Source organism: Gracilinanus agilis, chromosome 2 (genome assembly GCF_016433145.1).
Source record: "Gracilinanus agilis isolate LMUSP501 chromosome 2, AgileGrace, whole genome shotgun sequence".
NCBI lineage: Eukaryota > Metazoa > Chordata > Mammalia > Didelphimorphia > Didelphidae > Gracilinanus > Gracilinanus agilis.
Genome location: NC_058131.1, coordinates 284,617,476 through 284,633,262, shown reverse-complemented (window position 1 = coordinate 284,633,262; position 15,787 = coordinate 284,617,476). Strand labels below are relative to the sequence as shown.

At 47.2% G+C, this 15,787-nt stretch overlaps 1 protein-coding gene across 15 annotated transcripts in view; it reads left to right on the top strand.

The window, feature by feature from the left end:
* Window positions 1-15,787, top strand: part of DNM1 (dynamin 1) — a 66,918-nt gene that overhangs the window by 32,722 nt on the left and 18,409 nt on the right. For 6 of the 15 annotated variants that reach the window (XM_044664054.1, XM_044664051.1, XM_044664044.1 and 3 more), the window contains exons 9-13: window positions 1,629-1,696; window positions 7,023-7,161; window positions 11,657-11,743; window positions 12,052-12,122; window positions 12,475-12,526. In XM_044664054.1, coding sequence (XP_044519989.1) covers window positions 1,629-1,696; window positions 7,023-7,161; window positions 11,657-11,743; window positions 12,052-12,122; window positions 12,475-12,526 — 417 coding nt within the window. Of the gene's footprint in view, window positions 1-1,628; window positions 1,697-7,022; window positions 7,162-8,693; window positions 8,833-11,656; window positions 11,744-12,051; window positions 12,123-12,474; window positions 12,527-12,990; window positions 13,003-14,862; window positions 14,866-15,320; window positions 15,339-15,787 lie in introns of all 15 variants that reach the window. The other 9 variants (XM_044664049.1, XM_044664042.1, XM_044664040.1 and 6 more) reach the window with 4 other exon arrangements.

Sequence of the window (15,787 nt, the reverse complement as noted above, 5' to 3'; positions counted from 1 at the left end):
GGGTAAGTCACTTAACCCCAATTGCCTGGCCCTTGTCACTCTTCTGCCTTAAAAATGACACTCAGTGCAATGATCTAGGGAAATTCTGAAAGATTTATGACAGGGAATGCTGTCCACCTCCCAAGAAAGAACTGTTGAAGTCATCTTGCTTGCACATCAGTGTAGCTTTGGTTTTATTTTGGGGTTTTGGTTTTGTATGAGTGTGCTCTTTTTTTTTTTAAGTATACAATCCTTTTTTTTATATATTTTTTATTTTGAATATTTTCCCATAGTTATATGTTTCATGTTCTTTCCCTCTCCCCCAATCCCCTCCCCCCATAATTCCACTGGGTTGTTATATGTATGAGCGTGCTCTTATAACAATGACCAATATGGCAGTGTGTTTCGCATGCCAATAAAAACAAACAAATAAATAAATGATTCTAAGACAGAAGGTAAAGATTAAAACAACAACAACAACTGGAAGAGACTTGGGAGGTCATCTAATCTAACCCCTCCAATTTCCCCAGAAAATGAATGAGGTCTAGAGGCAGCAAGAGATATGACAAAGATCTCACAGATGGCAGCTCTAGAACTTAAGTCTCAGTCTCCTAACTTTTAATCCAATGCTTTTCCATTAAGCCCCACCAACTCTCTAGTGCTCAATTCCCACTCTCTGCAAAGTATTGGGTTAGGTGCTTCGCTTAAACAAAAGAGCTTTTTTATTAGTGTAATAAAGAGGAAAAAAATCTCACACCCACATAAAATAGTAACTGAACACATAGGGCAGCATATAATAAGTTCCAAATGGATGGAATTAGGAATTGAGAGGAATAAGAGACTATGACAGGCTGTGATAATCAAGGAATACTTCACAGAAGAGGAGGGGCTTCAGCTGGGTCTTAAGGGAGCAGTTGTTGTTCACACATTTCAGTCACATCCAACTGACTCTTTGTGACCCTATTTGGGGTTTTCTTGGCAAATATACTGGAATGGTTTGCCATTTCCTTCTCCAGATCATTTTACAGGTAAGGAAACTGAGGCAAAGAGGGTTAAGTGACTTACTCAGAGTCACACAGCTAGTTAAGTGTCAGGCTATATTTGAACTTAGGAAAAGGATTCTTCCTTGACCCCAGGCCTGTCCACTGTGCCATTTAGCTGTCTCAAAGGGACCAATGGGACTTTGCTAAATGGAGAGAGAAATGAGAGCAGCATTGGGTATAGCTGGAGTCAGAGGGCCTGGGACTCTCATCCTGCTTCTGCTAATTATTCTCCGCGTGATCTTGGGCCACTTTTGTTCTCTTATTATTAAAGAATTTTTAAATTATTAAAATATTTCTTTATTATTAAAAGCAGTGGGTTGAACTAGATGGCCTCAAAGACCCTTCTAACTCTAAGTCTTTGCATCTTTAATTCTCATCATGAAGGAGTCTCTGGGAGATATCTCCTCCCCACGACAAGTAGCTGCGCCTGGAATTTCAGTCCTAAGGTCCTGGATGCCCGGGTTGCCAATGGGATAGTCATCCTGGTGGTGCTGACTGTGTCCCATGGCCACACAAAGGAACTCTTGATTTTTCCAATCTGATGTGGGGAGGTGGGTCTAAAAAGCCCTCTGACGGGTTCTCCATTCATTCCTCTCCTTTGTACAGATGGAGTTTGATGAAAAGGAGCTGAGGCGGGAGATCAGCTACGCCATCAAGAACATTCATGGCATCAGGCATGTAGGGGGACATGGGTGGGCACCTAGGGGACTCGGGAACCTAAAGGATATTGCTTCCTTTGACTGGCTTCTGGGAGGATGCTGGGGGAGGTTCCAGGCACCCTGGAACATTTTGGGCCTGGTGAGTCCACTTTGGGCAGTTAGGGAATTGGTAAGGAAGCTATACCGCCAACAGACATCCCTCTTTTTCCCCTGGTAGAATGGGAGTTAAGATCCCTTTTAGCTTCAGTGATTTAGTTCTTGTCTTGGGGACCTAGTCACATCAAGAACCCTGGCTTAATAGATTCAGAATCCTAGAACCTTCTATATTTTTCTAGAGTGTAGAACATCTAGCCAGAAGGAACTTATAGACCCTCTAGGATAAGTATTTCATTTTATAGATGGGGAAACTGAGGCCCAGAATAGAAAGTGAATGACTCAAGTTCATATGGCCAGACAGTAACAGAATCAGGATCAGACCCCGAAGTCCAGTGTTTTCTACCATATTTTGCTCTTTCTTTCCCAGTTCTCCCTAGACCCAATCCACAGGAAATGAGATAGGAGATGTCAAGGGTGGAAGAATATAAATTCATCTTTCACCCTTCTACCTTAACTTTTCTTCTTCCCTCCCTGTCCCTTCCTATCCCCTCCCTAACACCTTCCTCTCAACTGGCAAGAGAAAGGAAAGGGCCTATGGAGCTGGGAGAGTCGGTTGTATATCCTCAATGGGGGTGTGCTGCTCATTAGTAATCAGATGGGCTGGGCAGGACACCCTCCCCCAGATGTGGGGCTACTGGGTGGTTCTAGAAGCCCCTCCTCTTATTTCTTTGCAAGTAGTGCTGGCTTCCCTAGGCTACTGGGGTAGTTCTTTGAAGGAATTTCACCCAAACTGTAATTGGGCCAAATCAAGCATCTGCCCCCAAGAACATGAGCCCCAAAGAAAGGTTCACTGTCTGTTTCTCCTCCGAGGAATCCCCCACCCCCCCCACCCCCCCCGGCACCTGATAGTATGGGATCAGAACCCAAGCTCAGGCCTCAAAGCAAGGTTCTAGAATGCCCCAGTCACTGATTGGGGCTTCTGGGGGACAAGGATCTTAGGGATCCCTTATGTCATTCTGAGGTCACTAGGGAGCAGGGGAAGGTAGAGAAGTCATTGCTGCTGCTCTCCCTTATTCTCTTCCCTGGGGAAAGCACTGATTCCCCTCAGAAGACCCAAGTTCTGGCTCTTAGTCTGCTCATTTCTGCTTCCAGAGTCAGGACTCATAGTTTCCCCTCTTCAACCTTCAGCCCTGAGATATGTTGGGTACCTGCTCCTAAGAGCTGATTGTTTAATTTTCAGTGTGAGCATTTATACCTCAAATCAGCAAAGGGTCCAGATCAGGGCTTGACAAGGTTTTGTTGATCGTTTAATCTTAAGAAAATTAACCGTGAAACTTAAACTTTATGTGTTCTGTTTACTTGCTGCAACCCTACCCCACAATCTATTGTCCAATATTCTCCACTACAACCTTTTATCTGTTGGGGGGGGGGTGTCTGAGAAAGGGGCACATTATTGTTTTCCTTAAGGGTTAGATTCCTTTAGAAGCCAATATCTACTCTGCGGCAAAACAAGGAAATCCCTTCATAAAACCCAAACCCCTCAGTTGAGGAAAGGAGTTCCCAAGAGGGGACTTAAGATAACTGTCATTTATATACAATTCACAGTGGATTGAGAGCCAGGCCTAGAGACAGGAGGTCCTAGGTTCAAATCTGGCCTCAGACACTTCTCAGCTGTGTGACCCTGGGCAAGTCACTTGACCCCCATTGCCTACCTTTACCACTCTTCTGCCTCGGAGCCAATACTCAGTATTGACTCCAAAACGGAAGGTATGGGCTTAAAAATAAATAAATAAACAAATAAATGAATAAAAATGTATATACAGTTCAGTGTTTGCCCAGCACTTTCCTTATAACAACCCCCTAAGGGAGACTACCAAACTTTCTAAGATAAGGAAACTGAATCTTTGAAGTGTCAAGTGACTTTTGTCTAGAGTGAGACAAAATTCAAAATCAAGTCTTTTGACTCCCAAGTCCGGCATCATTTTCCAGTCATTGCTTCTCACTATTAAACAGCAAGTTAGTAGCAAAGCAGGAACTCAGCTCTGTTTTTGGCAGTTTGTTTTAATCTTTTCAAAACTCCCATTTTTTCTCCTCAATCTCACCTTCTCCTAAGGTACCAAACTCCTCTTAAGTCAAGATAGGCTAGGCAACAGGGACAAATGACTATTTAAATAATCTAAATACAATATCTGAGCAAAAAGCAGTCACAAAAGTTAGGATGTCAGAGCTGAAATAATAGTACAGAGAATGTCAGTTGGAAGGGATCATGGAGAAGAGCATGTCAGAGCTGGAAGGAAATAGAAGGGACCTTGGTATAAAAAAATGTCAGAGCTGGAAGAGATCTTAGAGAAGAGAATGTAAGAGCTGGAAGGAGCTAGAAGGGACATTGGGATAAAAAACTGTCACAGCTGGAAGGGATCTTGGGGAAGAGAAATGTCATATCAGGAAGGGACCTTGGGGAAGAGAATGACAGAGCTGGAATGAGCTAGAAGGAACCTTGGGATAAAAAAATGTCAGAGCTGGAAGGGACCTTGGGGAAGAGAAAGTCAAATCAGGAAAGGACCTTGAGAAAGAGAATGACAGAGCTGGAAGGGACCTTGAGGAAGAGAATGACAAAGATGGAAGGGACTTTGGGGAAGAGAATGACATAGCTGGAAGGAGCTAGAAGGAACTTTGAGATAAAAAAAAATATTAGAGCTGGGAGGGACCTGGGGAAGAGAATGTCAGAGCTGGAAAGAGCTAGAAGGGACCTTGAGATAAAAATGTCAGAGCTGGAAGGGACCTTGGGGAAGAAAATGACAGAGCTGGAAGGGACCTTGGGGAGGAGAATGTCAGAGCTGGAAGGAACTTAGAAGGGACCTTGGGATAAAAAAAATGACAGAGCTGGAAGGGATCTTGGGGAAGAGAATATTAGATCAGGAAAGGACCTGGAGAAGAGAAAGACAGAGGTGGAAGGAGCTAGAAGGAACCTTCAGATAGAAAAATGTCAGAGCCAGAAGGGATCTTGGGGAAGAGAACATCAGAGCTGGAAGGAGCTAGAAGGGACCTTGGGATAAAAAAAATGACACAGCTGGAAGGGATCTTGGGGAAGAGAATATTAGATCAGGAAGGGATCTTGGGGAAGAGAATGTCAGAGCTGGAAGGAGCTAGAAGGAATTTGGGGATAAAAAAAATGTCAAAGCTGAAAGGGACCTTGGGGAAGAGAATGTCATATCAGGAAGGGACTTTGAGGAAGAGAATGACAGAGCTGGAAGGAGCTAGAAGGNGGAAGGGACCTTGGGGAAGAGAATGACAGAGCTGGAATGAGCTAGAAGGGACCTTGGGATAAAAAAATTTCAGAGCTGGAAGGGACCTTGGGGAAGAGAATGACAGAGCTGGAAGGGATCTTGGGGAAGAGAATGACAAGGCTGGAAGGAGCTAGAAGGAACTTTGAGATAAAAAACATATTAGAGCTGGAAGGGACCTGAGGAAGAGAATGTCAGAGCTGGAAGGAGCTAGAAGGGACCTTGAGATAAAAAAATGTCAGAGCTGAAAGGGATCTTGGGGAAGAGAATGTCAGAGCTGGAAGGAACTAGAAGGGACCTTGGGATAAAAAAATGTCAGAGCTGAAAGGGACCTAGGGAAGAGAATGACAGAGCTGGAAGGAGCTAGAAGGAACCTTCAGATAAAAAAATGTCAGAGCTGGAAGGGACCTTGGGGAAGAGAATTTCAGAGCTAGAAGGAACTAGAAGGGACCTTGGGATTAAAAAATGACAGAGCTGGAAGGGATCTTGGGGAAGAGAATATTAGATCAGGAAGGGACCTAGGGAAGAGAATGACAGAGCTGGATGGAGCTAGAAGGAACCTTCAGATAAAAAAATGTCATAGCTAGAAGGGACCTTGGGGAAGAGAATGTCATATCAGGAAGGGACTTTGAGGAAGAGAATGACAGAGCTGGAAGGAGCTAGAAGGGACCTTCAGATTAAAAAATGTCACAGCTGGAAGGGATCTTGGGGAAGAGAATATTAGATCAGGAAGGGACCTGGGAAAGAGAATGACAGAGCTGGAAGGAACTAGAAGGAACCTTGGGATAAAAAAAGTCAGAGCTGAAAGGGATCTTGGGGAAGAGAAATGTCATATCAGGAAGGGACCTTGAGGAAGAGAATTCAGAGCTGGAAGGGACCTTGGGGAAGAGAATTTCAGAGCTAGAAGGAACTAGAAGGGACTTTGGGATTAAAAAATGACAGAGCTGGAAGGGATCTTGGGGAAGAGAATATTAGATCAGGAAGGGACCTAGGGAAGAGAATGACAGAGCTGGATGGAGCTAGAAGGGACCTTGGGATAAAAAAAATGTCAGAGCTGGAAGGGATCTTGGGGAAGAGAATGTCAGAGCTGGAAGGAACTAGAAGGGACCTTGGGATAAAAAAATGTCATATCAGGAAGGGACTTTGAGGAAGAGAATGACATAGCTGTAATGACCTAGAAGGGACCTTGAGATAAAAAATTGTCAGAGCTAGAAGGGATCTTGGGGAAGAGAATGTCAGAGCTGGAAGGAGCTAGAAGGAATCTTGGGATAAAAAAATGTCAGAGCTGGAAGGGACCTTGGGGAAGAGAATGTCAGAGCTGGAAGGAACTAGAAGGGACCTTGGGATAAAAAAAATGACAGAGCTGGAAGGGATCTTGGGGAAGAGAATGTCATATCAGGAAGGGACTTTGAGGAAGAGAATGACAGAGCTGGAAGGAGCTAGAAGGAACCTTCAGATAAAAAAATTTCAGAGCTGGAAGGGATCTTGGGGAAGAGAATGTCAGAGCTGGAAGAAATTAGAAGGGACCTTGGGTTAAAAAAATGACAGAGCTGGAAGGGATCTTGGGGAAGAGAATATTAGATCAGGAAGGGACCTGGGGAAGAGAATGACAGAGCTGGAAGGAGCTAGAAGGAATCTTGGGACAGAGCTAGAAAAAATCTTTAGGAAAGAAAATGTCAGAATTGAAAGGGATCTTAGGGCAGAGAAAGACAGAGCTTGAGAGGATCTTAGAACAGAGAATGTCAGAGCTGGAAGGAGCCAGAAAGATTAGAAGGAACATTGGGACAGAGAATGTCAGAGCTGGAAGGGCCTTAGAAGTTCCCTCATTGGTCAAGAGGGTGGAAGGGTTCTGCTGAGGGAAAGTATGCAGTGGGGGGGAAATCAGCCCTTTTCCCCTCTAGTGGGACCCTGTTTGTAATGCTGTCCCCTTCTCCTTGCCCTATCTGCCCCTGGGCTTTTAGAACGGGGCTGTTCACCCCAGATATGGCTTTTGAAACCATCGTGAAAAAGCAGGTGAAGAAGATCCGAGAGCCCTGTCTGAAATGTGTGGACATGGTCATTTCGGAGTTAATCAATACCGTTAGACAGTGCACCAAGAAGGTAACCAGGCCGCAGCATGGTGCCAGCCTCCTTCTTACCCGCCTGTATCCCCTTTCATCCTGCACTGCAGCCAGATGCCCACCTTCACTCCCACACTACCCTCACCCTTTTCGGTAGCATGTTCAGACCCCTCTGGGGTATGTGTGTGGGTGGGGCAGCAGGGTTGGTTGGGGAGCACAGACAGACAGCCATGGACTGTCCAACCAGAACTCAACTGGGCACCAAATAGGGATAGGGCAAGGGCCAGGATCCACTCACAGAAGATGAGGGACAGTGTTTTCTGAGAGGTTCCCCGCTTTTTCTGTCCAGGAATTCTTTTGGGCCCGTGGAACTGAAGGGCATGGAGAACTTGAGATGGTTAAGTTCTTCGGCAGGGAATGGGCAGGTTTTCTGGTAACTACCTCTAATGGGATGAAGCTAACATTTGGGGTTCCAAGATACCTGCACACCAGAGACTTTCCTTTGTTCTTCAGTCATTACCCTAAACTTGGGGAAGAGATCCTTGGGGTGTCCATGGGCACTAGCAGTTGGCAGCTGAATCTTCTCTAAGTGTCCAGGAGATGGGAGCATCTTTGAGGAGGTGAAGGGGACAGCAGGGCACTAGATTCTGGAGGGGGTCTAAATTTCAGATTTGTGAGCTTTTCTATAGAGAAACAATTCTAGTGGGTATACACAGATCTGACAGGCTGGAGGTTTCAGGATAAGCTTCCAAAAGAGGGAGCAGAAATCTGGGGACTGCCAAGTACCCCCAGTTCCCCCGTTGTCCTTCCTTCTCACCCCTAAACACCATTCAGACCCCCCTGCCTTGTGGTCCTTTGCTTCTCTCTTTCCTTTCCATTCCTATCCTCTCTCCTTCCTCTCCTTTCTCTGTTTTTCCTCCTCCATCTCTTTCTATTTTTTTCTCAGCTGAGGATCCCAAGACCTGAAGGGAGGTTAAGGATTGTCCCGTGGGGGAGAATAGGGATGAGAGGCACTAAAGACAGGAGAGAAGGTCTTGGGACACTAGGGTAAGGCAGGTTGGAGCTATGTGTGAACTCTGGCCAGCTGGAGCCCAGGCAGACCCAGAGGGCAGCAAGGAGCAGGCTGGTGCTTAAATAGGAAAAATGAGATGAAGGAGGTGAAGAGTTCACAGGTGTGGCCCTAGCGCCATGGAGGCTCCTATCTGGTCTTGCTGTGCCAGCGGTGTGGGTGGCATGGTGCCAGTGGCTGCCCAGGAGAGGTGGGTGCCCTCCCAAAGGGGTCTCGCTCCTTCAGCCCAGTGGCCTACCCTACTGCCCAGCACAATGCCCACAAAGCCCCCTGGTACTCGGCAGCACCTGGGGGGTGGGGTGGGAAGGATGAGTGTCATTTCTTACCTTTGCCTTGTGTCTCTCTCTCTCTCTCTCTCTCTCTCCCCCTTCTCTGTGTCTGTGTCTCTCTCTCATCCTCTGTGGCTCTCCCTCTCCCCTAACCTCCCGGCCTCCCTGCTTGGTTCTGTCTTTCCTCTTTTTCTTCCTCCTGGGCCTGCTGGCTGGGCTCCTCCCCGGGTGCAGGACGGGTCTCTTCACACCTGATCTTGCTTTTGAAGCCATAGTGAAAAAGCAGGTGCAGAAGTTGAAGGAGCCCACTCTCAAGTGTGTGGACATGGTAGTCAGTGAGCTCACGGCCACCATCAGAAAGTGTAGCGCAAAGGTAAAGATGGCGGCCCGATGCCAGGCCTCACGTGCTTACGCCCCCACCCCTTCACCGGGCTCTCACCAGGGCAGTCTCCTGCCCCCGCTGCCCCCACTCACCTTCTCCCACACGAGGGGCTCCCGTGCACCCCGGTGCTGACAGTACCGCATAGCTCTCCTCACACACTCTCCCACTTGGCCTGGCTGAAGACCACCCTTGCCCACACTTCAGCCCAATGGCACCCTGGGGCCCATGCCTACCGGCATCTGCCTTCTCGCCTCCGTGCACTTCCCCGCTGCTTCTAGTGACCCCTGCCCAGTAGGTCCTGGCACAGAAACAGAGAGAACAGGGGCTGGGTTGGTGAATGCCCTCACCTGCTCTCAAGGGAATAATTTCTTTCTGTCTTCCTCATCTTCTTTTTGCCCCTCATCTCTCTGGCCTCTCGCCGTAAGTGGGTGGGATTGGGAGTGGGATCCCCATTTAAGGGAAGCCTTGAACTGGGTAGGACACTTGGTGGTAAGAAGCACAGGGAATCTGGTTCATGGTTTTGGAGCCCTAAACTCTTCATCCTTGGAGACGGTCCTTTCTTCCGATGTCACCCCACCCTCCTTCTGCCAGCCCCCAAAATGGGACCTGGGCCACAAGGGACCAGGAGAGGGAGCCACACACCGCTCCAAAGGGACTGCCCAGGACAGCGGGCCCAGGTTTCGAAAGGAAATCCAAGATTGTTCCTAGAGATTCCTGAGTCAAGGGCACGCCTTTGCTAGTGATAAATGTGTCCCTACCTTGGAAAAATATCCTTTGAATCATTAAGGTCTTGGGCGAATGTGGCTATATTTTCACAGCCCCTGACTTAGTCTTATTTTGCAGCTTCCCCCACCTCCTGTGCCCTTGGCACAGCCCCAGATAAATGTCCCAGAAGGAAAACCCCAGCCTTCCCCAGTCCTGGGGAAGCGGATGGGAGAGGAATTGGTTTGCGTAGCCTGCCACTGGTGTGCTCTCTTTCTCTCTCTTTCTGTCCTGTCTTCTCTTCATTCTCAGCCTGATCCCTCTCTGAACTCCTGCCTGCTTCTCCTCAACCTCCACCCTCAGCTTGGCCCTTCTCTTTCTTTGGCCTCTGCCTGGGCAGGGCAGCTCTGATCCTCCCATTCCCTCACATGGAGAGAAGGTTTGGGTGGCAAAGATGAGGGAATCTTAGAGGGGGGTGGGAGGTGGGAGGTGGGAGGAAGCCGGGCTGTGATCCAGCAGAAGAAGGTGGCATGGTCAATACGGGGGCATAGGCAGGAACCGGGGAGAGATGGAGGATTCATTGGGCAAGAAGAGTGAGCCAGCCCTGCTTTCCTCAGCTTTTCACCTATTAGCTAACCCTCACAGTATTGCATTGGCTCAGTGACAACCCCAGTTCCAAATGAGAAATGATGGTCAATCCAAGTGGGATTAGCTTTGAGAGCCCCCCACATTCTGCAGGACGTTCTCCCCCTTGGAGGAGTTGGTACAATGTGCTAGAGAACCTGGTTCAGTGGCCTGCTCACTTTAAGGGACAAAGTCCTATGCTTATTCTCATTTGGGAGGTTCCCTAGGCTTTGGGTCAGTGTGCCCAGAGGAGAGAGACCTGCTAGGAATAATGGAGGCCTAGAAGCTTCCCTCCATCCCTGCCCCATTGCCATCCCATATGGTCTCTTTTGCATTTGACCTGGACACCCTTGCCTTTGGTAGACCCCAGGTATCTCTAAAAACTAGATTTCTCTTTAGAGTAGCTGCATGCCCCATTTCCTTTGTGGAGAGGACAAAATGTGAGGGCTTATGGGTCTAGAACAGAGTATACCCTTCTCTCAAAGGGCAGAGAGGTTGGCCTCTGGTAGGAGAGCCTATAAGATCTGCCTTGGTCCTGCCTATAGGTGCCATCTGACTCCTCCTCTGGGAAGTGCTCAGGGCATTTAGAATAGGGCCTTGGGAAGAAAGTAGAGGCAGTGGCAGGCAGGGCATGATAGAGTTTGTGGAGAGGGCTGACACTTGAGCCATGTCCCCATGGGGGTACTGCCCATGCTGCTGGCACCCCACTCGCGCATGTCCTGTTCCTCCCACCCCTCTAGGCTTTGGGTCTTCCTCTATACCCTTGCATGCCCCAGGCCTCCACCTTTTGCATGTTGTGTTGTGCCCGTGATTGACGGTTACCTCTGTCCTGTGCCCACAGCCCTGGCTTCTTATATCTCTTGGCCATGGCTGCCATCTTAGATTGGAATCAGAGAGTGGTTCCCAGTTTGATTCTTTTTTTTTCCCCAATGCTTTGTCAACCCCTGACCCACCCTTGGCTTCAGTCTCTGGTCTGTATGTTTTCCCTCAAGGACCCCAAAAGACACAGATAGTACTAAAGCCACTGAGGGCTTTGCAGGCTGTTTCCACTCTCCCTCACAGACTCCCTCAGTCTAAGATGGAAATTCTTATGATGGCCACTTCTAAGCCACCAAGGACAATGCTGGTTTCTGAAGTGTTTCTCCCCATGAGTTCTGTAAACCACCCCTCCATTCCCCTCTCCTAAAACATCTTGAGGGGCGTCTATGATGAGGGGACAGGAGCTGAACCAGAAGGAACCTGGCATTTCACTTTGCTCTTGGGATATGGCCTTTGAAGGAAACATCTTCCTTATTCCTCCAACTCAGGGCCATCTAGCTATATCCCCACCCCTCCAGAGTATACTTGGGGCTTAGCCCCACAGGCAACGAGTCACCTGAATGCATTCTGCCTCAGGCCTGTCTCCCATGTCAAGCAGGCCTCCCAGGGGGCATAGGAAACTCCACATCCATGTTCCCCTTGTGTACGTGGCTCTCTCCCCTGTCCCCAGCTCCAGCAGTACCCCCACTTGCGAGAAGAAATGGAACGCATCGTCACCACCCATATTCGTGAGAGAGAGGGGAAAACTAAGGACCAGGTAAGACCCTTTTAAGCATCCCCTTCTCCCTCAGCTTCTACTCTTCTCCCTTCTTTCCACTCTGTTTTAATCTCTTGTGCATGAAATCTTTTTCTATTCCAGTTTTATCTGTCATTGTCTTCTACTATTCCCTTCCTACCTTTCCACCCCAATCCATTCTTCCAAAATCTTTCTTCTGCCTCTTTCCATTCTTTCCTTCCCATAGGTCCATTTCTCCACTTTTCCCTCCATCTCTTTATCCTCCCTTTTATCCATCCATCCATCCCTACTTCCATTACTTACCTTCTGATTTTCATGATTTCTCTCAGGTCATGCTTCTTATTGACATTGAATTGGCCTATATGAACACCAACCATGAAGACTTCATCGGCTTTGCTAAGTGAGTGTTCTCCACCTTCTGTAGGAGGCACTTGCCCTTCCACTTTTCCTTGGGCCTCTACCAACAAACATTTAGAAATGGCTATGATGTGCCAGGCATTGGGCTAGTGTTATGAATACAAATAAAAAAAGGGGACAACTTCTGCCCTCAAGGAGCTTACATTGTACTGACATACCTGGGAATGATGCTGGGTTGGGGAGCCCCATTAGAATCAAAGATGCATTCAACCTAAATCCTTTGGCCCACAACATAAGAGAAGGGGATATGAAGGCAGATGATGACTTTTAACTGTGAAGAGAAGGCAAGAACTCTGCTCCTCAGGCCTAAGGGAACTCTTCTTTCTTTCCAAAAGTGCCCAGCAGAGGAGCAGCCAGATGAATAAGAAAAAGGCAGCAGGGAACCAGGTAAGTGGCACCTGCTTCTTGTCTGCCAGGGGACAGGGTCTGACTTGGGGGGCTCCATCCCTAGAGCCTGGCATCCTCAGATACTCAGAGGGTATTGGAAATTTGGGATCAGACATTTCCAGACTGGCAGGTACCCCACCCCAGAGTTGGGCCCTGGCCTCTTAAATATTGTCATAGGGATTTCCTGCTTTTTAATGGGCCAATTATCAAGTGTAGTCACACTGAGCAATCACAGCCCTAGGAAGCTAGACTGTGGACAGCCAAAGGGTCCAGGGCCTCCCTTGATCCAGGATATAACCAATGGGGCCCCTTGCAAAGGCCAATCAGCCCCGGGGAGATCTTTAGGGTCTGGGAGCATGCCTGGTGGCAACCACCAATGTGCCCTCTGACTGGGCAGCTCTCAGTAATGGTCTTTCCTCTCTCCCCGATGCTCCATGGCGGTTGCTATGGTTACTTCTTTTCAGGACGAGATTTTGGTGAGTATCAGGACTGTCACTGTTTGGGGTTGGGAGTGGGGCATGTGGGGGACTTGTTGTATGAGGGAACTCCATTTGTGGGGAAGAGGAGCAAGGAGACAGCATAATTAGTGTGTGATATGGGCCTACGCCACACTAGGGGTGTTATATATCTGTTTCCCTCTTGTGCTAATTGTGATGGAGAAGGTTCGAGAACAGTCATGCACACATGATTTTCATCAACCATGTAACATCTTTATTGAATGCTTCATGTGTTCCTAGGTTTATGCTAGGCACTGAGAAGGTTGGTAAAAATCCCTGCCTTTAATATGAATAATGGGTCATATCTATGTAGTGCTTTAAAGTTTTCAAAACATTTTGCATACATGAACACTTTGGGAACTTACATGCTTTTGGAAATTGGAAGAACAAGATGTATATAGATGAAAAGATAGATACCAGGTTAATGCAAGAGGTGCTTCCAGGCTCTGTGTTGGGCCAGTGCCCAACTGAGAGGGTTGGCAGGAAGTGCTGCCATGTTAGAAGGAAGGAGAGTTCATCAAGCCACCAGTCTTTGTTGAGGTGGATTTCAAAGGATCTGCTTCAGCTAGAGAGGAACTGATTGACCACAGAGGAGAGAGGTGTGATGAGGTATGTTTAGTGGAGAGCCCAAGTTGGTTTCATGTAGGGATAGCTGGAGAGGCTTGGGACTATCATGTTGTGGAGGGCCCTAAAATGAGGAGTCTGTGACTTCTTTCTCATGCCAACAAATCATTTTGGCATACAATTCATATGATCCTCAGGTGAAAGGGTTTGATCCCCAGGAGGCACACAAGGCAAGAACTAGTATCAAATACATATGAGGAAACTGAATCCCAGGCTTCTCCCAATCCATATGACTCACAGTGAGTGACAGAGCTAAAGATATCAACCCTGGGTCCTGTCTCTCAAGCTTTCTGTGGTTGAACCCTTCCTAATTAACATATATCAACAAGAAGTTTCATTCCTGTGAGATGAGATGGGTTGGGACTTAGTTTCTTTTGGGGATCATTCTTTCCCCTTTCCTAGGAGTGCCAGTGAGGAAGAAAAATAGAATATATGAGAAGTACTTTGAATCCTAAGAAGAGGTAGGAGGAATTGGAGACCAACTTTTCATTTATTGAATGTCCCTTTTTCATAAGTGGGTTTTGGAGGAGAGGGTCTTCCCCTGAGGATCCCTATGGGGCTTTCCTACCATCCCAGGGGCTCCTTGGGACTTTCCTGTCTATGGGAAAGTACAGGCTGTCTTGAATAGATTAGTGAGAAGATGAGCTGAGGAAGTAGTCTCCAGGGAAAGGGGCAGCGAAGAGGGGCCTTATGTACCAGAGGGTCTCACTTTCCAAGGGCTGCCATTAATTGTCTTCAACTTTCAAGAGACTGGAGGCTAGCTGGGGCTTGCCCCTAGATTCCCACCCTCCCAAATTAAAAATTCTGTCTCATCCCCATGCATAGAAAAGAATGGATTATAGGTTCTAACTCCCTGAGCCAATCTATAACTCAATCTATAACTAAGTGTAGGGCAGTTTAATTTGGTGTAATAAGTGTTAACCATCTTCTGCATGAAGACTAGTGCTCAGGCTAGTATGGGAAAGTGACATAGGAGCAGATAGCTATTGGACAAAATGATACTTGTGGCATGTATAAGAAAGTTCAAAATAGATTACTGTGAGCTTTGAGGAAGGAAAGTGCATTACCAGTGGGGAGGAGAGGCAGGAAATACTTCATGGATAAAGTGGTATTTGAGTAGGCCTTGAAAGGATGGATAGGTGTTCATATTGGATGGAAGCTGGGAGGGAGATTGGATGGATTGGGGAGCGGGGAGTAGGGCATTTTGGGAGGGAGGGAGTGTGTGTTTTGTGTGTGTGTGTCAAAGCTCATTGAGACACCAATGGGCAGTGATTACCTTTCAAGATAAAAGGACTTCCATGCCTAAGAGAACATTTATCATAATATATCTTTAGCATTCAGTTGTCAGTGCACAAGAGTTCATTGTAGATCTGGATGGGGATGAGAGGTTGGAGGGAGAGGGAGAGATACATGGGAAAGGAATCTGGTTTTTTAGGCTCCCAGGGCTTGGGCTTTCTTCTCCCTCTCCCATCTACTACCTGATTTGAACACTGACCTTCACCCCAATCAGTTCTCTTGCTGAAAGAAATTCCCATGTGAGGTGACTTGAGGACAATCTCTGGCCAAACTCTTGGCCTCTATCTCCCCCTTCTCTCTTACCCAATCTTTGGGCAGACCTTGGTTCCATCTTAGGGATATAGAATCTTAGAGTCTGAAAGTACCTTTGATATCAGTGTAACCTCCCACCCTCAGTTAGTCCCTAGACACTTCCAGTGTTGGGAGCTCACTATGTCATGAGGGTCAGCCTTCTTATCTTATGGTCGCCTCTGATAGTTAAAAAGCTCTTTATTCCAAATTTAAATAGGCTGTTGGTGATTTATAACCCCCTGGTCCTTTAATGATCATCAATCTCTATGAAAATCTTGGTTAGTCATGACCTCAAACAGGTTCCCCATGGACCAGTCAGTTCTCCAGGGGTGGAGATGGTAAGATTCAGGGACATATTTTGAATTCCATGATTTAGCCTTAACTGAATGAACCTCTACTAAGTACAGGCAAAGTTTTGTGAGCTTTATAAAAGCAAATATGATGAATCTCTTTGAAACTTCTAGCCTAGAAAGGGGGAGCAGACATCACACAGGTCACTAATAATACAATGTTTGGCAAGTTTACTTGTGGATGATAATTCTCTGAAGGGTGA